This window comes from Colletes gigas, unplaced genomic scaffold, assembly GCF_013123115.1.
Source record: "Colletes gigas isolate AHSC1104 unplaced genomic scaffold, ASM1312311v1 Colletes_gigas_Sc00015, whole genome shotgun sequence".
Lineage (NCBI taxonomy): Eukaryota > Metazoa > Arthropoda > Insecta > Hymenoptera > Colletidae > Colletes > Colletes gigas.
In genome coordinates this window covers 5430125-5451913 of record NW_025106644.1, presented here as the reverse complement: position 1 = coordinate 5451913, position 21789 = coordinate 5430125, and the positions used below count along the sequence as shown (strand labels likewise).

Genomic DNA, 21789 nt, shown 5'->3' with positions numbered 1-21789 from the left:
AAGATACATAGACGCTGCTGGCCGAAATTATAAGTGAAACATTCTTACAATTTGTAAATATTCTTCACTGAAATGCTCGTTGTTTGCAATCTGAAGCATTGAAATCGCTCAATCCATTGAAGAGTTATGATGGTGCAAAGATTTGCATGCAAGCAGCCATTTTGAGCTCAGATTATATTTTTAATGAAGAATTTTTTTCTCGAAAGTGCGTAGGATTATAGGGGTATGTCTATTCACCAAAAATGATTGTATTTACCCTACCCAACTAAAAATAATTTTTTTAGAGTCATTTGAAATTTTTTAATTTCGTCGAAAAATTTGCCTCCTATTCCAATTTTTTTCTCAAAAGTGGATAGGATTTCGGGGGTATGTCTATCGATAAAAAATGATTGTAATTGATCCATGCACCTAAAAATAATTTTTTCATAATGATTCAAAACTTTTTAATTTTGACGAAAAATCTCACAACTTCCCGAATTTTTTTCTCGAAAATGGATAGGATTTCGGGGTTATGTCTATTGACCAAAAATGATTGTAATTAACTCCCCTAGCTAAGAATAATTTTTTCGGAACGATTGGAAATTTGTTAATTTTGGTGAAAAATTTAGGGACTTCCCCCCTGTCGATTTTTCTTAAAAATTCGTTTTTAATTTTTAGTCATTTTGTTTGACGCCCTATAGAAAAGTTGTCTAATACTTTTTTGTAGGTATCTATGAGCTCTACTTCAGAAAAAAGTTTCATTGAAATATAATAACTGTTGTAGGAGTTATGGCTGTTTGAAAATTGGGCCATTTTCATGGGGTTTCTCTAATTTTAGGTGGTAAAGGAACAATTTTTTCAATATTTTTATCATTTCTATATATACTTGACCAAAATACACGTCGTTTGCCGCTTGAAACGTTAAAATCCTTCAATCCGTTCAGAAGCTATGATATTTTAAAGATTCACATGTAATTTTGGGGCAACATTTCTGACCATAGATTACACTTTCGATTAGGAATTTTTTTCTCGAAAATGCGTAAGATTTCGTGGATATGTCTAATGACCAAAAATAATTGTAATTGACCCCCGCAACCGAAATAATTTTTCCAGAACGATTTGAAATTTTTTAATTTTGTCGAAAAATTTGCCCCCTACTCGAATTTTTTTCTCAAAAATGGTAAGGATTTCAAAGGTATATATAATGACCAAAAATGCTTGTAATTGACCTCTGAAGTCAAAAATAATTTTTTTAGAATCATTTGAAATTTCTTAGTTTCGTCGAAAAATTTGCCCCCCTGCTCGAATTTTTTTCTCGAAACTGGGTAGGATTTCGGGGGTGCATGTAACGACCAAAAATGCTTGCAATTCGCTCTTGCAACTAAAAATAATTTTTCCAGAACGATTTGAAATTTGTTAATTTCGCCGAAAAATTTCAGGAGCTGATGTTGCTGTTGCCGATGAAACGAGTACAGTAAAACGGATCACAGGATTAGTATTCCATCGCATGGACACCAGGCTACCACACCGTACAAAATTTCAGCCCAAAAAACGTATTTGAAAAATGAAAATTCATAGACAGAGGGAGGTCGACGATCAAGACTAAAATTATTGTTTTATAATTACAGGTAGCGTCCGAAAGACACGATTAATGGGATTACCCGATAGCTTGTAACACTTGAGACTGATTGTAAGTATCCCGTAGATAGCGAGGAAAGATAAAGTCCTTTATGACCCCACTCCTTCACTCTCTCTCCATTTTTTAATCGATTTACGGGTCCGTCCTCGTGAAACTTTAGATAGGTCTCTGTCTGCGTACGGACCGAGATCGATACGTCGACTTTCGTTCGAATGTGCAAGCTCATCCAGGATCGTATCTCTTGAAATATCGTTCGGCGTGGTAGGAGATGCGCGCGCGCGCGCGGGCGGAACGGAGCTTAAACCTCCCTCGTTAAGTAACGCTCTCGTGATTATTCCCCTTTTATTTTATTTTATTTTTTCTTTCTTTCTTCCCGTTCGTTTCGTTCGTGTACCGGCGACCGTCCGCTTTTAAATTGTCTCGTTCCTGCTACGATTAATTTTTCTCCTTCATTTTTTCCACCGCTGTCCGTTTCATTTGTTTCTTTTCACGGGCGATTCCCTTATCTCGCGATTGCGGACCTTTCGTAGCTTATAATTCGATCAGCGAGACCTCGACGAGGCGGGCAGCGGTCCTTTTGCGCACGGGACCGCTTCCTGTTTGATACCGTCGAAGCATATAATATCCACCCGGGACACGGAAACACGCATTCTTTCGATAAAGGAACCCATGAAAATCTACATTCCTTCCACCAGTAACGCGTGTCCCACACTGGGTCAGAACTCATTCGCGCCACGATCGATACAATTTACTTATTTTTATTAGATCCTCGCGTTCGACTGCTATTTATATACTGTGTATTTACATGTTCTTTTGTTTTAGAATACCTTTGGACGAGATACTGCAAGATGCTGGTTTAAAAGATGCGCTAGGATGTCTAAAGACCCGTGAAAAACTACTGTAATTTACTTATTTTTATTATATTATCGCGTTCAACTGCTTTTTATACAATGTGTTCAACCACCCTTGGGGAAAATTTTAATGGTAGATTCTAGAGGCCAAAATAAGACGAAAATCAAGAATACTAATTTGTTGATGGGGGCTTTGCTAAAAAGTTATTAACGTTTAAAGTTTCCCCGTTCTGAATTTTTTTTCTCGAAAGTCGGTAGGATTTCGGGGGTATGTGTATTCACCAAAAATGATTGTAATTCACCCCGGCAACTGGAAATATTTTTTTCAAAATGATTTGAAATTTTTTAATTTCGAAAAATTTCTCCACCTACTCGAATTTTTTTCTCGAAAGCGGGTAGGATTTCGTGGATATATATAATGACCAAAAATGATTATAATCGACTTCTACAACTCAAAATATTTTTTTCAAAGTGATTTGAAATTTTCGTTTTTCGTCGAAAATTTCAGCACCGTCCCGAATTTTTTTCTCGAAAGTGGGTAAGATTTCGTGGATATGTATAATGACCAAAAATGATTGTAATTGACCCCTGCAACCAAAAATAATTTTTTCAGAATGATTTGAAATTTTTGAATTTTGTCGAAAAATTAAGGCATTTACTCGAATTTTTTTCTCGAAAATGAGTAGGATTTCGGGGGTATATGTAATGACTAAAAATGATTGTAATCGACCCCTGAAACCAAAAATAATTTTTTCAGAATGATTTGAAATATTTTAATTTATTTGAAAACTACATACACTCTCCATATTGTATATTAACATATTCTTTTGTTTTAGAGCACCTTTGGAGAAGTTACCGCCAGATGTTGGCTCAAAAGATGCGCTAGGATGTCACGAAGACCCGTGAAAAAGTATTTAGTAAAAACAGGCAGTTGTCAGAATCGTTGAATTTCAAGGGTCGTCCCCGACAGCTCGCTTATTCGAGTAATTCGATAAATGAAGCAGCTTGATTAATCGAGCAGCGTCCGTTGCCGGGAGAAATATTCCCCGTGGTATGGTTGTCTCCCTATTTCCGAGCACACGGGCAAACTCTAGCTCCCCGTGAGACAGAGTCGAAGCCGTAGAAAACGGTTTTCGTGCGTTCGGCCTGGCTCGCAATCCCCTTTCGCGCCCACAGATTCGATTTCTCCATCCGTGTCGTTTCGTTCCGATTCTTCGCGCTGCGCCTTCTAAAGAAGACGTTGAAAAATGAACAGGATGACGATTGTGATTACGAGGGGACGAACAACGGCAAAGGAACGAGAAGGAAGATGATGATGATGATGACGAGCGAGTAGAAGATTAGCGTAGCATTAAAGGTGCCATCCCGCTTCCTTTATTTCGTGCCCCGTGAAGGATCGACCGGCCGGAATGAACGCGACGAACTTTATAAATGCGCTCTTGTAAATCATTTTCTGCGCATACTTCTCTTCTTCTGCCTTTCGAAAAAATCAACTCTGCATGCGGACTCGGCACACGCGACGCCTGGAACGGTCACGGAATTCGCCAGAATTTTTAAAAACCTAACAATCGGCTCGGTGTTCCCCGCGACGCGCCATCTTTGATTCGAGTAATCGACGCGGGACAGCGTTGCTCTAAATTTCCACGCGTGGAAAGAAATTTCTCGCGTTCCTCTGTTGCATAAATGATTCATTGAACTCGGGAATCACCAGAATTTTCAAAAACCTAACAATCGGCTCGGTGTTCCCCGCGACGCGCCATCTTTGATTCGAGTAATCGACGCGGGACAGCGTTGCTCTAAATTTCCACGCGTGGAAAGAAATTTCTCGCGTTCCTCTGTTGCATAAATGATTCATTGAACTCGGAATTCGCCAGAATTTTTAAAAACCTAACAATCGGCTCGGTGTTCCCCGCGACGCGCCATCTTTGATTCGAGTAATCGACGCGGGACAGCGTTGCTCTAAATTTCCACGCGTGGAAAGAAATTTCTCGCGTTCCTCTGTTACATAAATGATTCATTGAACTCGTTCGTTCGACGGGAACTTTATGGGAAATACGTCGAACGCTCGCGTGTACCGTTCCCGACCGCAGAATGCGTGGTTCGATCGGTGGTTTTCATGTACCAGACTTTTTACGAGGCTGTGGACTAGACTTTGTTGCAACGGTACTGTTGCATCGTGACTATATATATAAAAAAAAAAAAAGGGGGAAAAACACCGACGATGAGCAAGCTCGAAGCATTAACGCATTAGGCCTCTCCAACTTTGGACCCGGCTTTTCCATAAATCGCTAGAGAGTGAAATTGCGTCTATCGACAATGGACAGAAAACCGTCCAATGAATTATTTATTCGCACTGCGAGAGAGCTATCAATGGAAAGAAAAATAAAAGTTGAGCGATAGAAAGCGGTATATAATAGCAACAACATAATAATAACTTTCACTAACGATAAAACGGAATTTACATTGATACGTCACGATACTTTACGGACTGATTACTTTTATAGTTCGATGTGTAAATATCGAGGCAACGATAATTGTTTGTTGTTCTTAAACGGGCTCCGTTTCGTGCAACGATACCGCGGTGACAAAAACCAAAAGCAAAGTGCTAAAAGAAGAGTATATTGCCTCCAATAAGCCCCCCCATTTTTTGCCTTAATTTATGCTGGTAATAAAAGCCAATTCTAACGATGCATTAAACGGTTGTTGCAGAATCGGGTGCAGCCAACGATGATAAAAGGAATCGTCGTTTATAACAGTGGCGTGTAAACGGAGAAATTACAAGAGATTATATCTGAATAATTAACTGGTCGTTGGAGGCAGAATAACGAAGCGAGATTCCGAAGACTGTGCTTCCGACTCTGGACTGTCCGTTTAACCTTCTGGATGCTGTGGACGTTTGCAAGCGATCCTGTACGATGATCGGTGCTCGTAGTGCGGTGAACGCCTATGGGCGTTCGAATATAAGCTCAACGAACGGGACTATAGGACCCCGCACACCGGGGCCCGTCGGACGATGATAGGTTTTGAATTACTGGGGCCTGGTGATATATGGTTTTAGGCGTAGACGGTTAATAGTTTAGGAGATATTTAGCGTCCATGTCTCGAGAAGCTCTATAAGCAACATTTGGCGAGAGACGGGCGCGTGGCATAATTGGTATGGGCGTTTGCCTACCACAAACGTTGCTCTTTTTTTGCACGGGGTTCTTCAGACCCCTTTGGGACTCTTTCCACCGGTGCATCGGCGCCTTTTCTTATTTATTATACGTATTTTATAAACCCTGAGCGAGGATCATAAATGCCAGACTTTGCTCCAACGCGACCAGTGGGCCCAAATCCCCGAAGGAGTTCTTCGATTTAGCTAAAACTGTAGAGGCGGGGGTTTTGGAGGTCGCTGATTACGAATCAAAAGTCATAATTAGGAAAAACAAAATGGCGGCTCCAAAGGAGCTCACGCAAATGCGCAGGAAATGTAGGGATCACCTGAAATTTGATAGTTTGGTGTTTGAAACTTAGCAATTGTATGTGTAATTAACGTAATATGTTTCAGAGTTATTTTATTACGAATTTTATAAACCCTGGGCGAGGATCATAAATGCCAGACTTTGCTCCAACGCGACCAGTGGTCCAAAATCCCCGAAGGAGTTCTTCGATTTAGCTAAAACTGTAGAGGCGGGGGTTTTGGAGGTCGCTGATTACGAATCAAAAGTCATAATTAGGAAAAACAAAATGGCGGCTCCAATAGAGCTCACGCAAATGCGCAGGAAATGTAGGGATCACCTGAAATTTGATAGTTTGGTGTTTGAAACTTAGCAATTGTATATGTAATTGGGGTAAGATGTTTCAGGGCTATTTTATTTGATAAATATAATTGATTATTAGCGGTTGGAGACCTCAGAAACCAGTATGTATCATTTCTTTCGCATTTGAGTGAGCTATATTGGAGCCGCCATTTTGTTTTTTTAAATTTTGACTTTTGATTCGTAATAAGCGACCTCGAAAACCCCCACCTCTACGGTTTTAGTTAAATCGAAGAAGTTGTTCATATTATGGGAATTGGGCCCACTGTGAGGCGTTTGAGCTCGATGAATATGGAGTTTCTGGATTCCACGGGCATGATATTTGCCAGAGGACGCCGGTGGAGAGAAAAAGATCAGGGTGCAGTTAATTGACGGTTTATCGCGGTTAAACGAGGGCTATTAATCGGGCACCGACATAATTATCATCGACTATTATTAAATTCTCGCGTCCGCGTTCGCTGTTCGCCGTTCGCCAGTTCGCCGGGCGTACGAGCTTTACTCCAGATATATTTATCTAACCCGTGGAGAAAGAGGGGGGGAAAAAAAAAAAGAAATCCAGGCACGAAGGAAACATTACGCCTACATTTCGCGCGAGCCCCGGACCCACCCATTGCAGAGCGAACGTGTGGGTTCGCCGTGCCGTGGCTCGCGCGCCGCCATACATCAAGATCACGTTAAAGCCACTTTCTTAAATCAAACGCCGCGCCACTTACTTTATTTATCCGTGTTTCCACCGTTGTCTCTTTCCTTTTTTTTTTCTCCTCTGTTTTTTTCCCCCCTCGCCTTCACTTTCACGCGAGATTATCGCGTTCGCGTTGAAACCGACTTCTTTTCGACGGTTGCTCTTTCGTCGAACGTGTTCATCGGGAACGTTAGACGCGTTTGCTCCGTTCCGACGACTTAATCCCGACCGTTTCAGAGATCAACGCGAGATCGAAGCTGCCTACCGGATCCCGGTTACCAATTCTCTGTACAGGGTGTTCCGCTTTAACGGCACCAAGCGTGGGAGGATTACTCATCGGGGTATTTAAATTTTATCTCGAGGCTATTCTGGAACTAATGGTTTCCGAGATATTCGGTTACCGAAGCTTGAGGAGCCTCCGTTAGAAAGTGGGTAGGTACACGCTATTATTTTGAATAATAAGTTGTTCTGACGTTTATCTTCATTTTAGGAATTTAATTGCAAGAGTCACCATGAAGAAATCCCCCAAGACAATAGTTAATGTTTTCGCATCGATGGCAGCCAGAGCGAGGCCTCTCAGCGGCACGAAACGTGTATTTACGTAATTTGTTAGCGCGGCGTGCGTTTTAAAATTTACGTCGGAACAGTACCGCTATTAATTTACGTCCAGTCTTAATATTTCCACACGCTTCTATTTGGTCATTTACGGGTAATTCGATTTTAAAAAGCGTGCAAATGTGTGAGGAAACCTCCGTACCAGGTGGCTGGCGAAATGACCAAGCCGCGAAAGACTCATTGCTCAACAACAAGTTGCCTACATTCAATTTCAGAGAGCATTCCGATCTACGCGCGGGGAATCTGCATACATTCCGTTCTATCGGTACGACGTATTTCCGAAGACGCATTTATACATTAACCACGCGATAGTGTGGATGCACGGTTATACAAAGTGTCGAATACATTAGGGGGGTTTCAGCAACTTCGGCGGAGAACGTGAGACGGTCGAGCCAATTTACCATTGTATTATTTAACAGTAATTGTTTTGGTATCATTAGCCGCGCACGACTGTAATTATTACAGCATCGCGTTAATAACAGCCGAGTTGCCGACGCGAGAGTTTAATGCTGGTAATTAAATGCGTTAACGAAGAAAATTGAATAATACCCGGCCAAGAGGCCCAAAAAACTTGTTACAATTCCACGGAGCTTGGAAAGTTGTTTATATATTTTGTTGTAACCGTTGGAGGGGGGGGGGGGTTAACGATCGTGATTATCACGATTACTTTGTGTGATCAAGCACGCGACTAATCACAATGTAATCAATTACAGGGGGGCCCAAGATGGCTGAGCAGGAGGGTTTCTCGGGTTGTTTCCGTGAAACCCCGGCGAGATCGCGCTGTTCACACACGGGGGACGGGGTACTAACGAGTACCGTCAACCGGGGGGGGACGAAAATCCCGGAACGACAGCCGCGGTGGAACGTCGAGGGGGCCTGTTAATTTTTCCCTGGAAAGTCCCGGGGCCTGGCACGATGCAAATACAATTACGCCGCTCGAGGAATGTTCTAATTGACCGTGGAGGGGGGAGAGAAAGGGGGCCGGGGGAAGGTTTAACAAAAATGCCGGGCGATTCGAGACGACATCGGTACGAATATAGTCCCCTCCTCCGCGGTTTCGGGGCCCTCGTTCGGGCTTTCATCCCCGTGGCCCGTGCAAAAAGCCGATCATACGAAGTCGATGGCCGAACGAAGAAAAAGAAGGGGGGTCGGTGGGGTGCGGTACGCGCACAGAGACCCCTGTGAGACGAGGAGGAGGGGGGGGGGGGGACGGTCCCCGAGAGCAGACAGGGAGGAGAGAGAAAGAGAGGAGAGGTCGTGACAAAAACGTTCCGGGACCGCGGTCGGTTCCCGAACAGAGTCACAGATCCCACAGCGAACGATAAAGGCTGAAGGGCCCCAGACGAGACGACGAAGACCAGGGGGAGGGGGACAGGCGGAAGAAGAAACGAGAGATAGGAGACGAAGGAGGACCCGAAAAGGTGGTTCGCGGTAGGTAGACGAGGAGGTGGTGGAGAGGGATCCAGAGAGAGAATCTTCAGAAATGAAGCAGCAGTCGCAACGGGGGTAGAGATGGACCGACTTTTACCTACGGTCCCGGGCTGTTTGTATGCGTTCATCCGAGATCAAGTTTTTCTCGAGTTCCGAACCTCCGGCAGCGAGCCAGCAACGGCGGCGGCGGCGGCCACGGACTCGAATCCAACTTGATTTCCTGGCACGCGGTTCGTCTTGTCGTTTATTCTCTCCCACTCCCGGGTCCCCCGCGTCTCTCTCTCTCTCTCTGGAGATCTGTGTCTCCCTCCAAACGCCATTCCCCCTCGTCCCTTTCGCTTTTGCACCGATCATCCCCGGCTGGAGGGGTGGTAACACGTGCCCTGCTAGGTGTAGCAAGCGAGAAAGATCATAGGAAGGTGGAAAAGTGGGCCTGTTGGTGGGACTCATCGGTAGGGCCCCTATCAGGCCCCGATTTAGACGACTGGATATTGGGTAGTCGGTCAAGCTGTGCATATGTAGACTTGTACTGAGACCTCTGCTGCTAATTTTCAGTGAGAAACGTCCTATGGGAAGGGAATCGACTCTGGATGCTCTAGAGATACACCTTGATGGATGCTTCTGAGGAAAGTGGCCACCTTGCTTTCCTGGACTCGCTTCAGACCAAGGTAAATAGTGCCTCGATGCTGATATTAATTATCGAGCATAAGGAAATAAGGCCCCTGACTAATTTCTATTATTTTTAATTATTGAGCATGAGGAAATAAGGCCCCTGACTAATTTGTATTATTTTAGTAGGCCCAGTTGCAATTCTGGTATTTCCACTCAGGGTATGTATCCTCCCATAACAACCCAATTCACAGTAATATATTTACTATAAATGGAGCAATATTTTTCAGAAATATAAAAACGCAACAACTTTCTACAACGAAAAATCGCTGAGGAAAGGTAATATCCTGAATTTCGTTCACAATGGAGCCATGGAATTTTTTAAATGGATCCATGGGTTGTAACTAGTGCCGGAGAAAGGCATATTCGCGAAGTTTGCATCGTCTCCTATCGCCGACTCTAATTACCTTAAGATCATTGTTACGCAACGCGATTCCCGCACGGACGAGCCACCGTAAGACGAGAAGTCTGCGAAAGCAACGCGTGTCCTAACCGCGGATTAATAAATCCATTCCGACGCGTTCCGCTCGTGACAAACGAGCCGCGTGTAAATTTCATTGCTCGCCAATCTTCGCTGATTTCGCGTTCGCTCTTCGTAATCATATTTGATCCACGACTTCGAGGGAAAAAAGCGATCCCAGGGGAGAAGTTTCGGTTCGGAACGTTAAGTGGACCCGGCTATTATTTACGACGATTGAGTTTTCGGGTCTCGGGACGCTCGAAACCATCCAGCATCCGGTGCTGGCGCGACAGGATATTTTCAAATTAAATTACGGTTGATAGGTCCCACGGGTTCGTGCTTGGCTATGAAAGTCTATCAGATGATCTGACATACACTTATATTTAAAATTCTTTCAGGTATGCTGGTATGCAGAGTGAGACTTCTAACTGTGACCTCCAGGATAATGCGCTTTTGTAAGTCCAATGCGATTTCAAATAGCTTAAAATACCTAAGGGGGAATTGCTCCTATCTAGAATGAGCGTTTCGACCACCGTGTGCCGGATAAAAGGCATCGAATGACTTTCGTAACGCGTATCCATTAATTACACCCGGGAATGATCGATCAGAAACGCGAACTTACTTTGGTAGACGTCGTACTGGGCCTGGTGCCGCCGACACCGATGGCGTACAGCTCCACCTCGTACCACTGGATCCCGGTTTCCCTGTCGAGTGCGGCGGCCGTCGACAGCACGCCCGTCTTCGCGTCGACGTCGAACAATCTGTCGACCTGCGGGCCGCCGCTACCAGCGGTCACGTTCGTCACGTAATACTCGAGATCGATGTTCGATCTACGGCTGCGCGCGGTCACTCTCAAAATGCTCGTGCCGATCGGTTCGTTCTCGTACACGCTGCCTTCTATCTGACCGCGGTGTTCCCAAATCGGTTGATCGTCACCGTCCTCGCCGGGCACAATCAGGGTCAGATATGTCTCCGTGGAGCGTCGTTCGGCCTGCACGGCCTCGTCGGTGGCTCGTACGTCTACCTGGTACTTGGCCACCCGCTCGAGACTGTTCTTGAACGATCGCGGCAGCCTCATGGTCAGGTGGCCGGTGTTGCGGTGTATTCGAAACATGTCCGAGTAGTTGACGCTCGATCTGAGCAGCTCGTAGGTAACCAGACCGTTCGTGCTCGAGTCCAGGTCCCTGGCTAGCAGCTGGCTGACCGTTATCTCTTTCTGAAACTGGTAATTTCCTTTCAGGGGCAGCACCACCGCCGACATGCTGACGAAAATCGGCGCGTTGTCGTTGATGTCCTCGACGATCACGATCACCAGCTTCTCGGCGGACAGTCTGGCGCTGGGTGGTTGGGCGCTGTCCGTGGCCACCACCACCAGCTTGTACGTGTCCACCTCTTCGCGATCGATCGGCAACAACGTGTGGATCACGCCCGTCGATGGATTTATACCGAATCTGCGCACCTGATCCTCGGGATCTTGACTAGCTATAGAGTAGGTTACTATTCCGTTCTCGTTCGAGTCGGGATCCTCCGCTGTGATGGTCACTATAGGCGTGTGGACCAGGATCCCCTCTCTGATCTGCCTGGCGATCGCCGTGTTCGGGAACACGGGCGGGTTGTCGTTCGCGTCGATCACCTCGACGATCAGCGTCGTCACCGAGCTCAGACGCGGATGACCGCCGTCGCTGCAAGTCACGTTCAGCACGTATCTCTCCAGCTCCTCGTAATCCAGCGGTTTCCTCAAGTATAACGTTCCCGTCAAGGGATCGATGTAGAAGGTATCGCGTCGGTTGCCCGCGGATATAGCGAACGCCAGCTCGCTGTTGGGTCCCAGATCGTTATCCGTGGCTTTGAACCTGACCAGTTCCGTGTTCGTCCGCGTCGTTTCCAGCACGGCGATCCTTGATTTATTGTCCACGAACCGCGGAACGTTATCGTTCTCGTCCAGCACCTCGATGTGGACGCTCGTGCTGGACGACAGACGGGTCTCCAGCCCGGCGTCGTGCGCCACCACCGTCAGAACGTACGCGTCGGTAGTCTCGCGGTCTAGTTCCTTCATCAGAGAGATCTGTCCCGTCGCCTCGTCGATGGCAAATCGTCCCCGTTGGTTTCCATCCTCCAGCGAGTAGAACACGTCACCGTTCAAACCCTCGTCGGCGTCTGTGGTGTACACCCTGAGCAACTGGGTACCCGTCGCGGCGCCCTCGTTCACCTGCACCCTGTACGGCAGCCTCTGGAACTGCGGCACGTTGTCGTTCACGTCGGTGATGTAGATGATAACCTTGACCCGATCCCTCAGACGGTTCGCCCCGTTGTCGGTGACGGTCGCCTCCAAGGTGACGTAGCTGCTCCCGGTGTTGGTCACCAGGAGTTCCCTGTCGAACACGCGCAGCGACTTGATGAAACCGTTCCTCGGGTCGACGATGAAGTCCTGTTGACTAGCCGGCAGCGAGAACATCAGATCCGCGTTGCGACCCACGTCCCGATCGGTGGCCAGCAATTTGCCCACGAACGTGTCCGGTGGCTCGTTCTCGCGTAGGTGGAAGATGAAGCTAGAATTTGTGAACTCGGGCGCGTTGTCGTTCTCGTCGATGATGTGCACGACCACCGGTACCACCGAGTTCCTCGACGGGCTGCCCTGGTCGGTCGCCATCACCTCCAGCGCGTAGTAGTCCTGTTCCTCTCGGTCGAGGACATTCTTCACGTACAATTGTCCGTCAGGAAATATCCCAAAGCGACCCTCGGTGTTCCCGTCAGTAACGCTGTATAAAACCCTTCCGTTGGCGCCGAGGTCGACGTCGGTGGCCGTCAGTGAAAAGAATCTATCGTTCACCGGCGTCGATTCCGGCAGCGACGTCTCGTAACTCGTTAGTTTGAACACAGGCGTGTGATCGTTCACGTCCTGGATGGTCACCCTGACCTGGTGTTGCGCCGACAGCGGCTGGTTCCCAGAATCCGTAGCCGTGACCTCCAAGTGCAGCACGGTGCCTGGCGCCGCTCTGACTGGCTTGTCCAAGTAGATGATCCCAGAGTTTTCAGCGACCCTGAACTGCCCACCCGGGTTGTGCGTCAGGGAATAGATTATCCTCGCGTTGGCGCCCGCGTCGCGATCCCTGGCGCGGGCCAGACACACCTCCTGGCCCACGGCCGCGTTCTCCTTCAGATACACCTCGTCGCCTATCTCTCCTTTGGGGAACCTAGGCGGGTTGTCGTTGACGTCCAGCACCGTGATGTTGACAGAAGTCTGGCCGTACGCTAGACCCGCTCTCGCGGACAGTTGGAGGCTGTAGTAGGCCACCTGTTCGCGGTCCAGGCAGCCAGAGGTGCTGATAGTCCCGGTGGTCTCGTCTATCTTGAAGCTCCCCTTGGGGTCCCCGTACACCATCGCGTAAGAGACCTTCGAGGCCCCGTACTGGGTCACCTGGACGGTCCCAACGTTGCGTCCAAACACGCTGGGCATCGAGCTGCACTCGCCCCTGTCCTCCGCCACGCGAAACTCGTAGCCATTGTACGTGTCGAACTCCAGAGTCTCCAAGTCTTCCTCGCGTATGATCTCCACGAGAGCGTTCCTGCTAGCTGTTCTGTCCCCTGTGTCCTTCGCTGAGATCTTCAGTTCGTAGAGAGTTTTATGGGCGACTCTGAGGGAACCCTGAAGAGCTATCTCTCCGGTACGTTCGTCCACCGCGAATAGGCCTTCTCCACCCGACTCCAAGGTGTATCTTACTTGAGCGTTCTCCCTGGCGTCCGCGTCTGTCGCTGTCACCTTCCCCACGGTGGTTCCTGGAGGTGCGTCCTCCGGTATGGGCATCAGATACCTCCAGGGATAGAACACCGGCGAGTTGTCGTTCACGTCCTCGAGAGTCAGGACTACCGTAGCTGTAGACGTTTGCGGCGGCGATCCTTGGTCCTTCGCGATCACCAGGATCCTGTACTCCGCGGTGGTCTCGCGATCTAGGCCGATCTTCGTGGTCAGCTGGCCGGACAGTCCGTCCAGAGCGAACGTTTTCGGATAGTCCCTCGACACGCTGGAGTGGAAACTGTACGCGACGCTTCCGTTGGTCCCCTGGTCGTTGTCCACCGCGGTCAGCGTAGCCACCAGGCTCTGAGGCGGCGTGTTCTCAGATAATGTCACTTCCACTACACTCTGCGAGAACCTAGGCGCCTCGTCGTTCTCGTCCAGTATGGTGACCTTGAGGTGCGTGGACGCGTACTTGGGATTAGGTCCGCCGTCCCTGGCGGACACGTGCAGCTCTATGCTACCCTGCACCTCTCTGTCCAGCGTGGCCACCGTGGTGACCAGACCGGTGTCCTGATCGATCGCGAACCAGCCCTGCTCGTTCCCGGAGTCGAAATCGTAATAAATCCTAGCGTTCAGCCCGGAATCCGCGTCCGTGGCTGAGATACTGGCGACGAAGCTGCCGGTAGGCGAGAGCTCCGACAGCACCGCCGAGTACTCGCTCTGCTGGAAGACCGGTTCGTGGTCGTTAACATCGTTCACGTGGATCACGAGATAGGCGGTCGCGGAACGGGGCGGCGTGCCTTTATCGGTGGCGACCACGGTCAGATTGTATTTCGGTATCTCCTCGCGGTCCAGTCTCCCGTTCACGCGTACGATATCGAAACGGGGCGCGTTGTCCAGCCTGAAGTGTCCCAGTTCGTTGCCCGCGCGAATCTCGACGGTGGTCTCGCCGTTCAGACCCTCGTCGTTGTCGATCACCGCCACAGCAGCGACGATCGAGTCCTTCACAGCGTTCTCGTCCACAGTTGCGTACCCTGGCGTGGACGGATAGTAGCTGAACTTTATTTCGGGATCGTGATCGTTCGCGTCCAATAGATTCACCGTTACGTAGGTTCTTCCGTCCTGCCTCGGCGAGCCGTGATCTCGACCGAAGACCGTTATGACGCAGCTCTTCGGGCAACCGCCGCCCGGACGGGCCGCGATCGTGCAGCTCTGCTGAGGGCAATCCAGAGGCTCCACGGTAGTGATCGTGCCCGTCTCCGGATCTATCGTGAACTGTCTCTCCGTGTCAGGTAGATAGTACGTGAGCTTCGAATTGTCCTCGGAGTCCTTGTCGGTGGCGTGGACGGTGAGTACCTTGGTGCCCACCGGGGCGCTCTCGTTCAGAGCCACCACGTAGTCGCTCTGCTGGAATATCGGTGGGTTGTCATTTACGTCCAGCACGGTGACGTTCACCAATAGGTACCCTAGCCTAGGAGGTCGTCCTCTGTCTCTTGCGCACACGTTCAACGAGTAGAACTCCACCTGTTCGCGATCCAATTTACCGGTAGTCTCCAAGTGCAGATAGGACGTTTCACCGGTAGGGTTGCCAGTCACCTCCAGTCGAAACTTCCCGTCCGTGTTCCCGTCTACTATGAAGTAATCGTCCGCGACACCGTTCTCGGGCGTGTCTCTGTCCGTGGCCGCGTCCAGGAGCAGCTTCGTGCCCACCACGGCCGATTCGGAGAAGCTGACCGCGATGCTCGACTCCGGGAACTCGGGGTCGTTGTCGTTTATGTCGGACACGAGGATCCTCACCTCGATGGGGTATGTAGGCTGGCTGGAGAGCACCACCAGATCGAACCTGTCGCTGCTCAACGCTTCTCTGTCCAACACTTTGGCTGTTCGAATTTTACCGGTCTCTGGGTCTAGTACAAACTCTTGAGGAGGCTCGTTGAACCTGTAGATGAAGCCTGGCTTCACCGGTATGAGACCGACCAGCGTACCCTTTGGCTCTCCCTCCCTGACCTCCAGCTGTACCCTCGTGTCCACGGCTCTGCTCTGCATCGCCAGGCCCATCGTGGCGCTGTCCTGCGGTAACATCGGCGACCTTCGCGGCACCAGCCGCATCACCCTTTGAGGTAGGCTGCGCGGATAGTAACCGGCCGCGTGTTCCTCGTCGCCGCTAGCCTGGCCGCCATTTTGGTCCACCGACAAGAGTCCCAGGACCAGGGCTAGGACCATCGATCTCCTTATGATCATCTCTTCTGTCCCTTCGACGGGCCCCCTTCCTTAGCCAAATTACTCCCGGCGTTCGACGACATAAAAATACCCGCGGACACGTATCCCCCGAGAGGACTACCTCTCGTTCTTCTTCCTCATCGTCGCTGTCGGAGACACGGTGCACGGGACGGGTCTCTTATCGACGGTGACGGCGGACGTGTTCCATATCGCCCTCTGGGACCCGGCGATCGCCAGCTAGCGATCGTAGGCGTTTCTCTTTTCTTATTTTTCGCGCCCCTTGGCGGCGCAAAGTCAAGCGACCCGCTGAGAGTCTTGGTGAAGCCGATGGGGGCACTGACCCGCGCGGAGCCGCGCCTCGCGAAACGCGTCCGCGGCAGATGCTGCTCGCCTCCGGAACCCGGCGAACTTTTACGGTCGAAATCCCGACCGTTTCCACGCACACAACCACCACCTCTTTGTCACTCCTCCTCCGGTTATCCCCCGTGTCACTGACAGCGCGACGGACACTGACGTAAACCTGCACTTCTCGGTGGACCGGGCGCCGGACTACCTCGAGAATCCGGGCACGAGGATTAGTAGCGCGCACTACTGTTTTCAGTCCGGTATGGGGCCCCGGTTGCGAGCGTACCGCGAATTCGGACCCATCGAGGGCACGGAGAGATCGTCGGATCGTGCGAAATCGCGGCTCGTAGTTCACCACGAAGGAATCTCACTCGCGCACGAAGGTGGTTCTCGTGCCGTGCCCCCACGTACGTAGACGTTCGTTTCACCGGGGGTACAACAACAAAAAAAAATAAAGGAACGCACGAGGAGGATAGCGCGAATACGCGAGAAAGAGAGACACACGCGGATAGATAGAGTCAGAGAGAGAGAGAGAGATGGGGAGAAAAAACGAGCGAAAAGAAGGAGTTAACGTGGGCCGTGAGCGCGACGACGTAAGGCCCCGAGAAACGTACGACGAAGAATATCACCTTCTCGAGGACTGACCTGACTCGACTGAACCGAGACGGTCCCAGAACCTTGCCGCTGCCGGGAGAAGCATTCTTCAGGCTGGACGACGTCCGTCCCTCTCCGATCCATCGGGCCCACCGTATGCTTCCGTTTCTCTCGCTCTTCCCTCATTCCTCCGACCCCCCTCCGCCATCTTGCCGCCTCCTCGACCCCCGCTCGCGAGCCTTCCATCGATATCGCTTTTTCTCTTTCCTCGAAAAGAAACCTTTCCCGTTTCCTCGTCCCTCCCACTTGGAAGCCACTCTCCTCGGCTTTCGTCTCTCTCACACTCGCGTCGCTACCCTTTATCGCGATATCTCTCCTCTTGTTCCGACTCGACGTGCCTTTGATCTCCCCTCTCTTTCCTTCGCCTCGATCATTCTCTCTTTCTACTTTTTTCTAGTCCCCCCGTCCTTCTCGGTTTCGCTTTTTCGGTCTCCGTCCGGCGAAGCATTCGCGGGCCCCTCTCCGTCCTCGTCTCTCACGTGGGCCCTGCGATTCTCTCTCTCTCTCTCTCTATCTCGGTGTCTCGCTCCAGCAAGCGCGTTTCTCCTTCTCTACCTCGGGCCACGCTGCCCCGACCGGGCCCCGACTCCCCTCCCGTTGGTCCCACCGGCCCCCCCTCCCCCACGGTTCGCGGGTCCTGCACAGCGCCTTCGTTCGCCCGTCCCCGTCCCCGGCCGTTATCCTCCCACCTTCTGACTCTATCCTCGCACATCCCGGCGCGTCGTCTCGCGCTGAGATATTCTCCCTTTTGCCCTCGAGGAACGAGCAATGCGGAGGCTCAGGTATGCAAGATGGCCGCCGCCGCCGCCGTGGAGCGCTCTCTGCGACGACGGGGACCGCTCACGGGCGAACGCGAGCGAGAAAGAGGGACCGTTCGGGCCCTGAAACGGAAAAGGACAGGGTGGGGGAGGAACGAAGAGGGGCCGCGTTTAGAACGACGCGGACAAGGACGGGACTACTGAGATGAATAATGCGTGGGGGGAGGAGGGGAACTATCGAGGGGGGGAGGGCGAGGGGCAGAACGACAGGGGTGTGGGGCGAAAAAGAGAGGAGCCAGAGGCGGAGGAAAGAAGAGAGGCCCAGAAGACCACGATACACCGTGGATATATATCCGCGTATAGGACTTACAGCCACTTTTATAACTAATCCGTTACCACGATCGAACGTTCCGAACTTTACGTCGGTCCCCCCCCCCCACTCCCCTTTTCTCGTACGTTTTTCGCTCGCGGGACCAGATTCACTCCGGTGTTTTCCTTTAATCTAGTTTACTGGGTACCCGGCGCTGCGTGGGTACCGGCGATATATCAGGCCCCGCTGGTAAGTGCAGAGTGCTAGAAAAGTCCCACGACGCAGCCAGGCTTATCTACGAACAAGTCGATAGCGGCTCTTCCGAGCCACGCGTTTCGTAGACAAGGAATCGAGCAGTTTTCTGGGTGTACACGGTGTCCCGCGAGGTAGGGCCCAAAGTTTCACCAGGTGCTGGTAAAAAAAAAAATTCATGATATCTCTACCTCTAGTTGGGCAACATAAGCTACATAATTCACATAATTCATTCAGATTTTAAAAAAAGTTTTAAATTTATTAAAAGACATTAAAGTATACCAATTGCTCTAAATATCAGTTCCACCAGATAACTCAATTGTGGTCACTAATAACCAACAAGGTGCATGTGACCTAAAAAAAAAAAGATTCATATATGTATATTATTAGAACAATGTTTTTAATTTTATCATTCTGATTTATTGTTATTTTTTAGGTGAACTCTCAGGTAGCAGCATCGAGGTAAGACTGACCACCACATTTATAATTTAAAAATGTAAATTGTACGCATTATCAGTAAATGAATATTTCGTTGCAGGGGTTACTTTCCAAAAATACCAGTGCGGCGGACAATTGAAATTATACTAACAAGTCCTCCAAATAGACGCGAGGAATGCGACGCAAGAAGTGACAATTACTTATGCAATGACCTAATGCGTGGCGATTCAAACGACGCGTCCGGAATTCTCTCCTTTTTCGCCCTTCCTGTTCCACGGAAACCAAGGTGATCGAACGACGTTGCATCGACCGGACAAGGACGCAACGAATACCTGGGCGGTTGGGTCTCGAATGTTTTTGAGAAGTCGTTATCCAGCGGGGAATGCAGAAGGAAATTAGTAATCATCCCCTAAATGCTCCCTCCCTGTAAATTTATAAAATTCTACTTTTAATCCACCCGTTTGTCCATGCGTCCATTTTGTAAGATAATGTCGTTTATCGTTGGAATTGTCGGTGTACGCGTTCGACAGCGTCGCTTCCTGGTTGCCGAGGGTTAATTCGAAGTATTTGTCGCGAGGGAGGGTGCGGCAGGATGCGCCGCTAGTACGCGCGTGATTAATATCCGACGTTCAGCGGTACAGGAACGCGCGAGCATGTGCCATTTGTTGGTCCACGATATTAGAAAGGTTACGGATCCGAAAGACGACGGAGAGATCCTGACATTTATCCGAACGAGCCTGGAATACAATTTATATTTTAGGGCGCGATGTTAAAGTACGAAAAACCATGTACAAACTTGTGTCGTGTTCCTCGGAAAACAAGTAGTAATAACAGTGAAAAGTCAGCCAATTGCACTCTCAGTAGTAGTGGTACGCGAAGTACTCTCGAACCTATTATAAAAATACAGAAATTCTAATATTTATAGGTTTCGGTATAAATGAAAATATCGTATCATTACTTATATGTATAGTCTCATAATCTAAGCAAGTCTGTATACCTAATTGTAACGTTCACTTGATCTAAACAACTTTATTTTTCTTTAAAAATATTTAATTATTAATATTTAATATTTAATATTTTCTTATTTGCGAATAGAATGATCGCAAGTTTGTTTCGCCCGAAACAGGTGTGCAACGTCGTGAGATTCTAATCGGAATAGTATCGTAACAATTATCGTTCTCGGAACGCGCCATTACGCCGACAGGTATTACGCTTCCCCCGCGTTCGATTCGCGAACAGCGATCCTCAGGACGAATTACCCGATCAACGTAACGCGTGTCCGAGAGGCGAGCTTCATAAATCTTATCCGGCTCCGGTATCGCGATCCGCGGAGCGGTAACGATCCGACCGGAAATCTGATCGTTTTCCGCGTAGGTAAGCGTAACGATCGCTAACTCGGGCCTTTATCCAGCGTTGCATCTTTCCCGTGAGCGAGGATGGATCTTTAGCGGGGCTTTGTAACGACTTATTTCGCGGGGCCCCGCCCGCGATCGTTCCTCACGCGAAACGGCCCCTTCGCGCGCCCACCTCTCTAACGTTGTTTCGCGGCTGCTGCCATATACGGGCCAAGCATCGGCCGCGAAACAGTAAAATTCTATCAGTTTCCAGGGCGCCACGTGGGCGTTACACGCAACAGTTTCATTGTTTCACCGAACAATAACTGTAACACGTTCGGGGGCTGCTTTATCTTCGGGTGTCGCGCCGTACTTCCGAATCGTATTCAAAATAAAAGCCACCACCGCAACCTCTTCGAACAATCGTTTCATCAGTTTGCATCGCGATAAAACGCGGCGATACTTAACATACATTTATCCTTAAAGAGAAAAATACACACTTCTTGATAAAATGTACAGTTTATTAAATACACCTAGGTAATAAAAAAATTATAAAATTAAGTAACTATTTCTTGGGTGCTCCGTATGCGTCCGGCATTCTCTCTATGTTATATCTGTGCTGAGAGACGAACATTATAGGCACACCAGGGATTTTTCGTATCCTCCTTTTCAGGTCCTTGTCGTTCGTTGCCACGATATAACATTTGTGCTGAAATATTACAATATTAACTCCACTAACTCCGCTTGAAACTATAATCATCCTTACTTGAGTCACCCTATTGACGATACAGTCGTCCGCATATGTGCCTTTGTGCAAGCAGTTTAATCTTTCGAACCTGGGATCCCTCACGATCTTTAATGCTATTTTATATTTCTGTCCAAGTTTCTCCAATTCCCCCATAACGCAATCCGTTATATACGGTATGCACTTTGCATAGAGACATTCCATCATATTTTCTATAATGTCCAATTTATTCTTTATCGAAAAATTTATAAAGTTTGTGTCTATCAAAATGTGGTAAGGAGGACCCAATTGGGTGTTATATTGAAAGAATAATGCCGAGGACTGTTGAGGCCTGTAAAAATATATATCGCAATATATTTTAATATTCCCAGTAAAATATTAGATTCTCGATACCTACACTTCTGTTACTTTGAGTCGCGTGGGATCTTCCTTCTTAGCTTTCCTCGGTGGTGCACGCTTTTCAGGCTTTCTAAACACAGAAACATATAGTAAACGATCGTAAACAAATAATTATCGTTTAAGGCCTTACATTCTCGAGTCGCTTAAACTTATCATCTTCTTCATTTGTGCAAACTTTTGCATCACGAACTTTCGTGTCTTTTTAGTTTTCCCCTGTAAAGTGGAAATAAAAAAAAATTTTAAACTTTGTCAGAATCATCATAAACTGCCCTTTAAAAACATAACCTAAAATTTTTATCGCGGGACGGAGTACAACATAGAATAATTTCAAATATTTACCATTGACGTTCAGTGTACAGTATCTTGTTCCCTTTTACAAACGAAAGTGCCGTAACACTTTGAACAAAGATTAATCTGTCAAATTAAAGTGTTACAAAGCACATGGAAACCCGCGTCCAGGTTCTCACTATACACT

The 21789-nt window shown here is 48.7% G+C and overlaps 2 protein-coding genes across 2 annotated transcripts in view; both read right to left on the bottom strand.

Annotated features, from left to right (window-relative positions):
- The window catches only part of LOC122399904 (cadherin-related tumor suppressor), a 75730-nt gene extending 59630 nt beyond the window's left edge, over positions 1-16100 (bottom strand). The window contains exon 1 of the mRNA XM_043400962.1: positions 10746-16100. Within this exon, the coding sequence (XP_043256897.1) occupies positions 10746-16100 (5355 nt within the window). The remainder of the gene's footprint in view (positions 1-10745) is intronic.
- Positions 16101-20682: 4582 nt separating this feature from the next.
- Positions 20683-21789, bottom strand: LOC122399964 (rRNA-processing protein FCF1 homolog). The gene is made up of 5 exons (XM_043401082.1): positions 21654-21789; positions 21445-21527; positions 21313-21384; positions 20937-21246; positions 20683-20879 (listed from the first exon to the last, which is right to left on the bottom strand). The coding sequence occupies exons 1-5, from the start codon at positions 21654-21656 to the stop codon at positions 20736-20738; spliced, it is 612 nt and encodes a 203-aa protein (XP_043257017.1). The 5' UTR covers positions 21657-21789; the 3' UTR covers positions 20683-20735.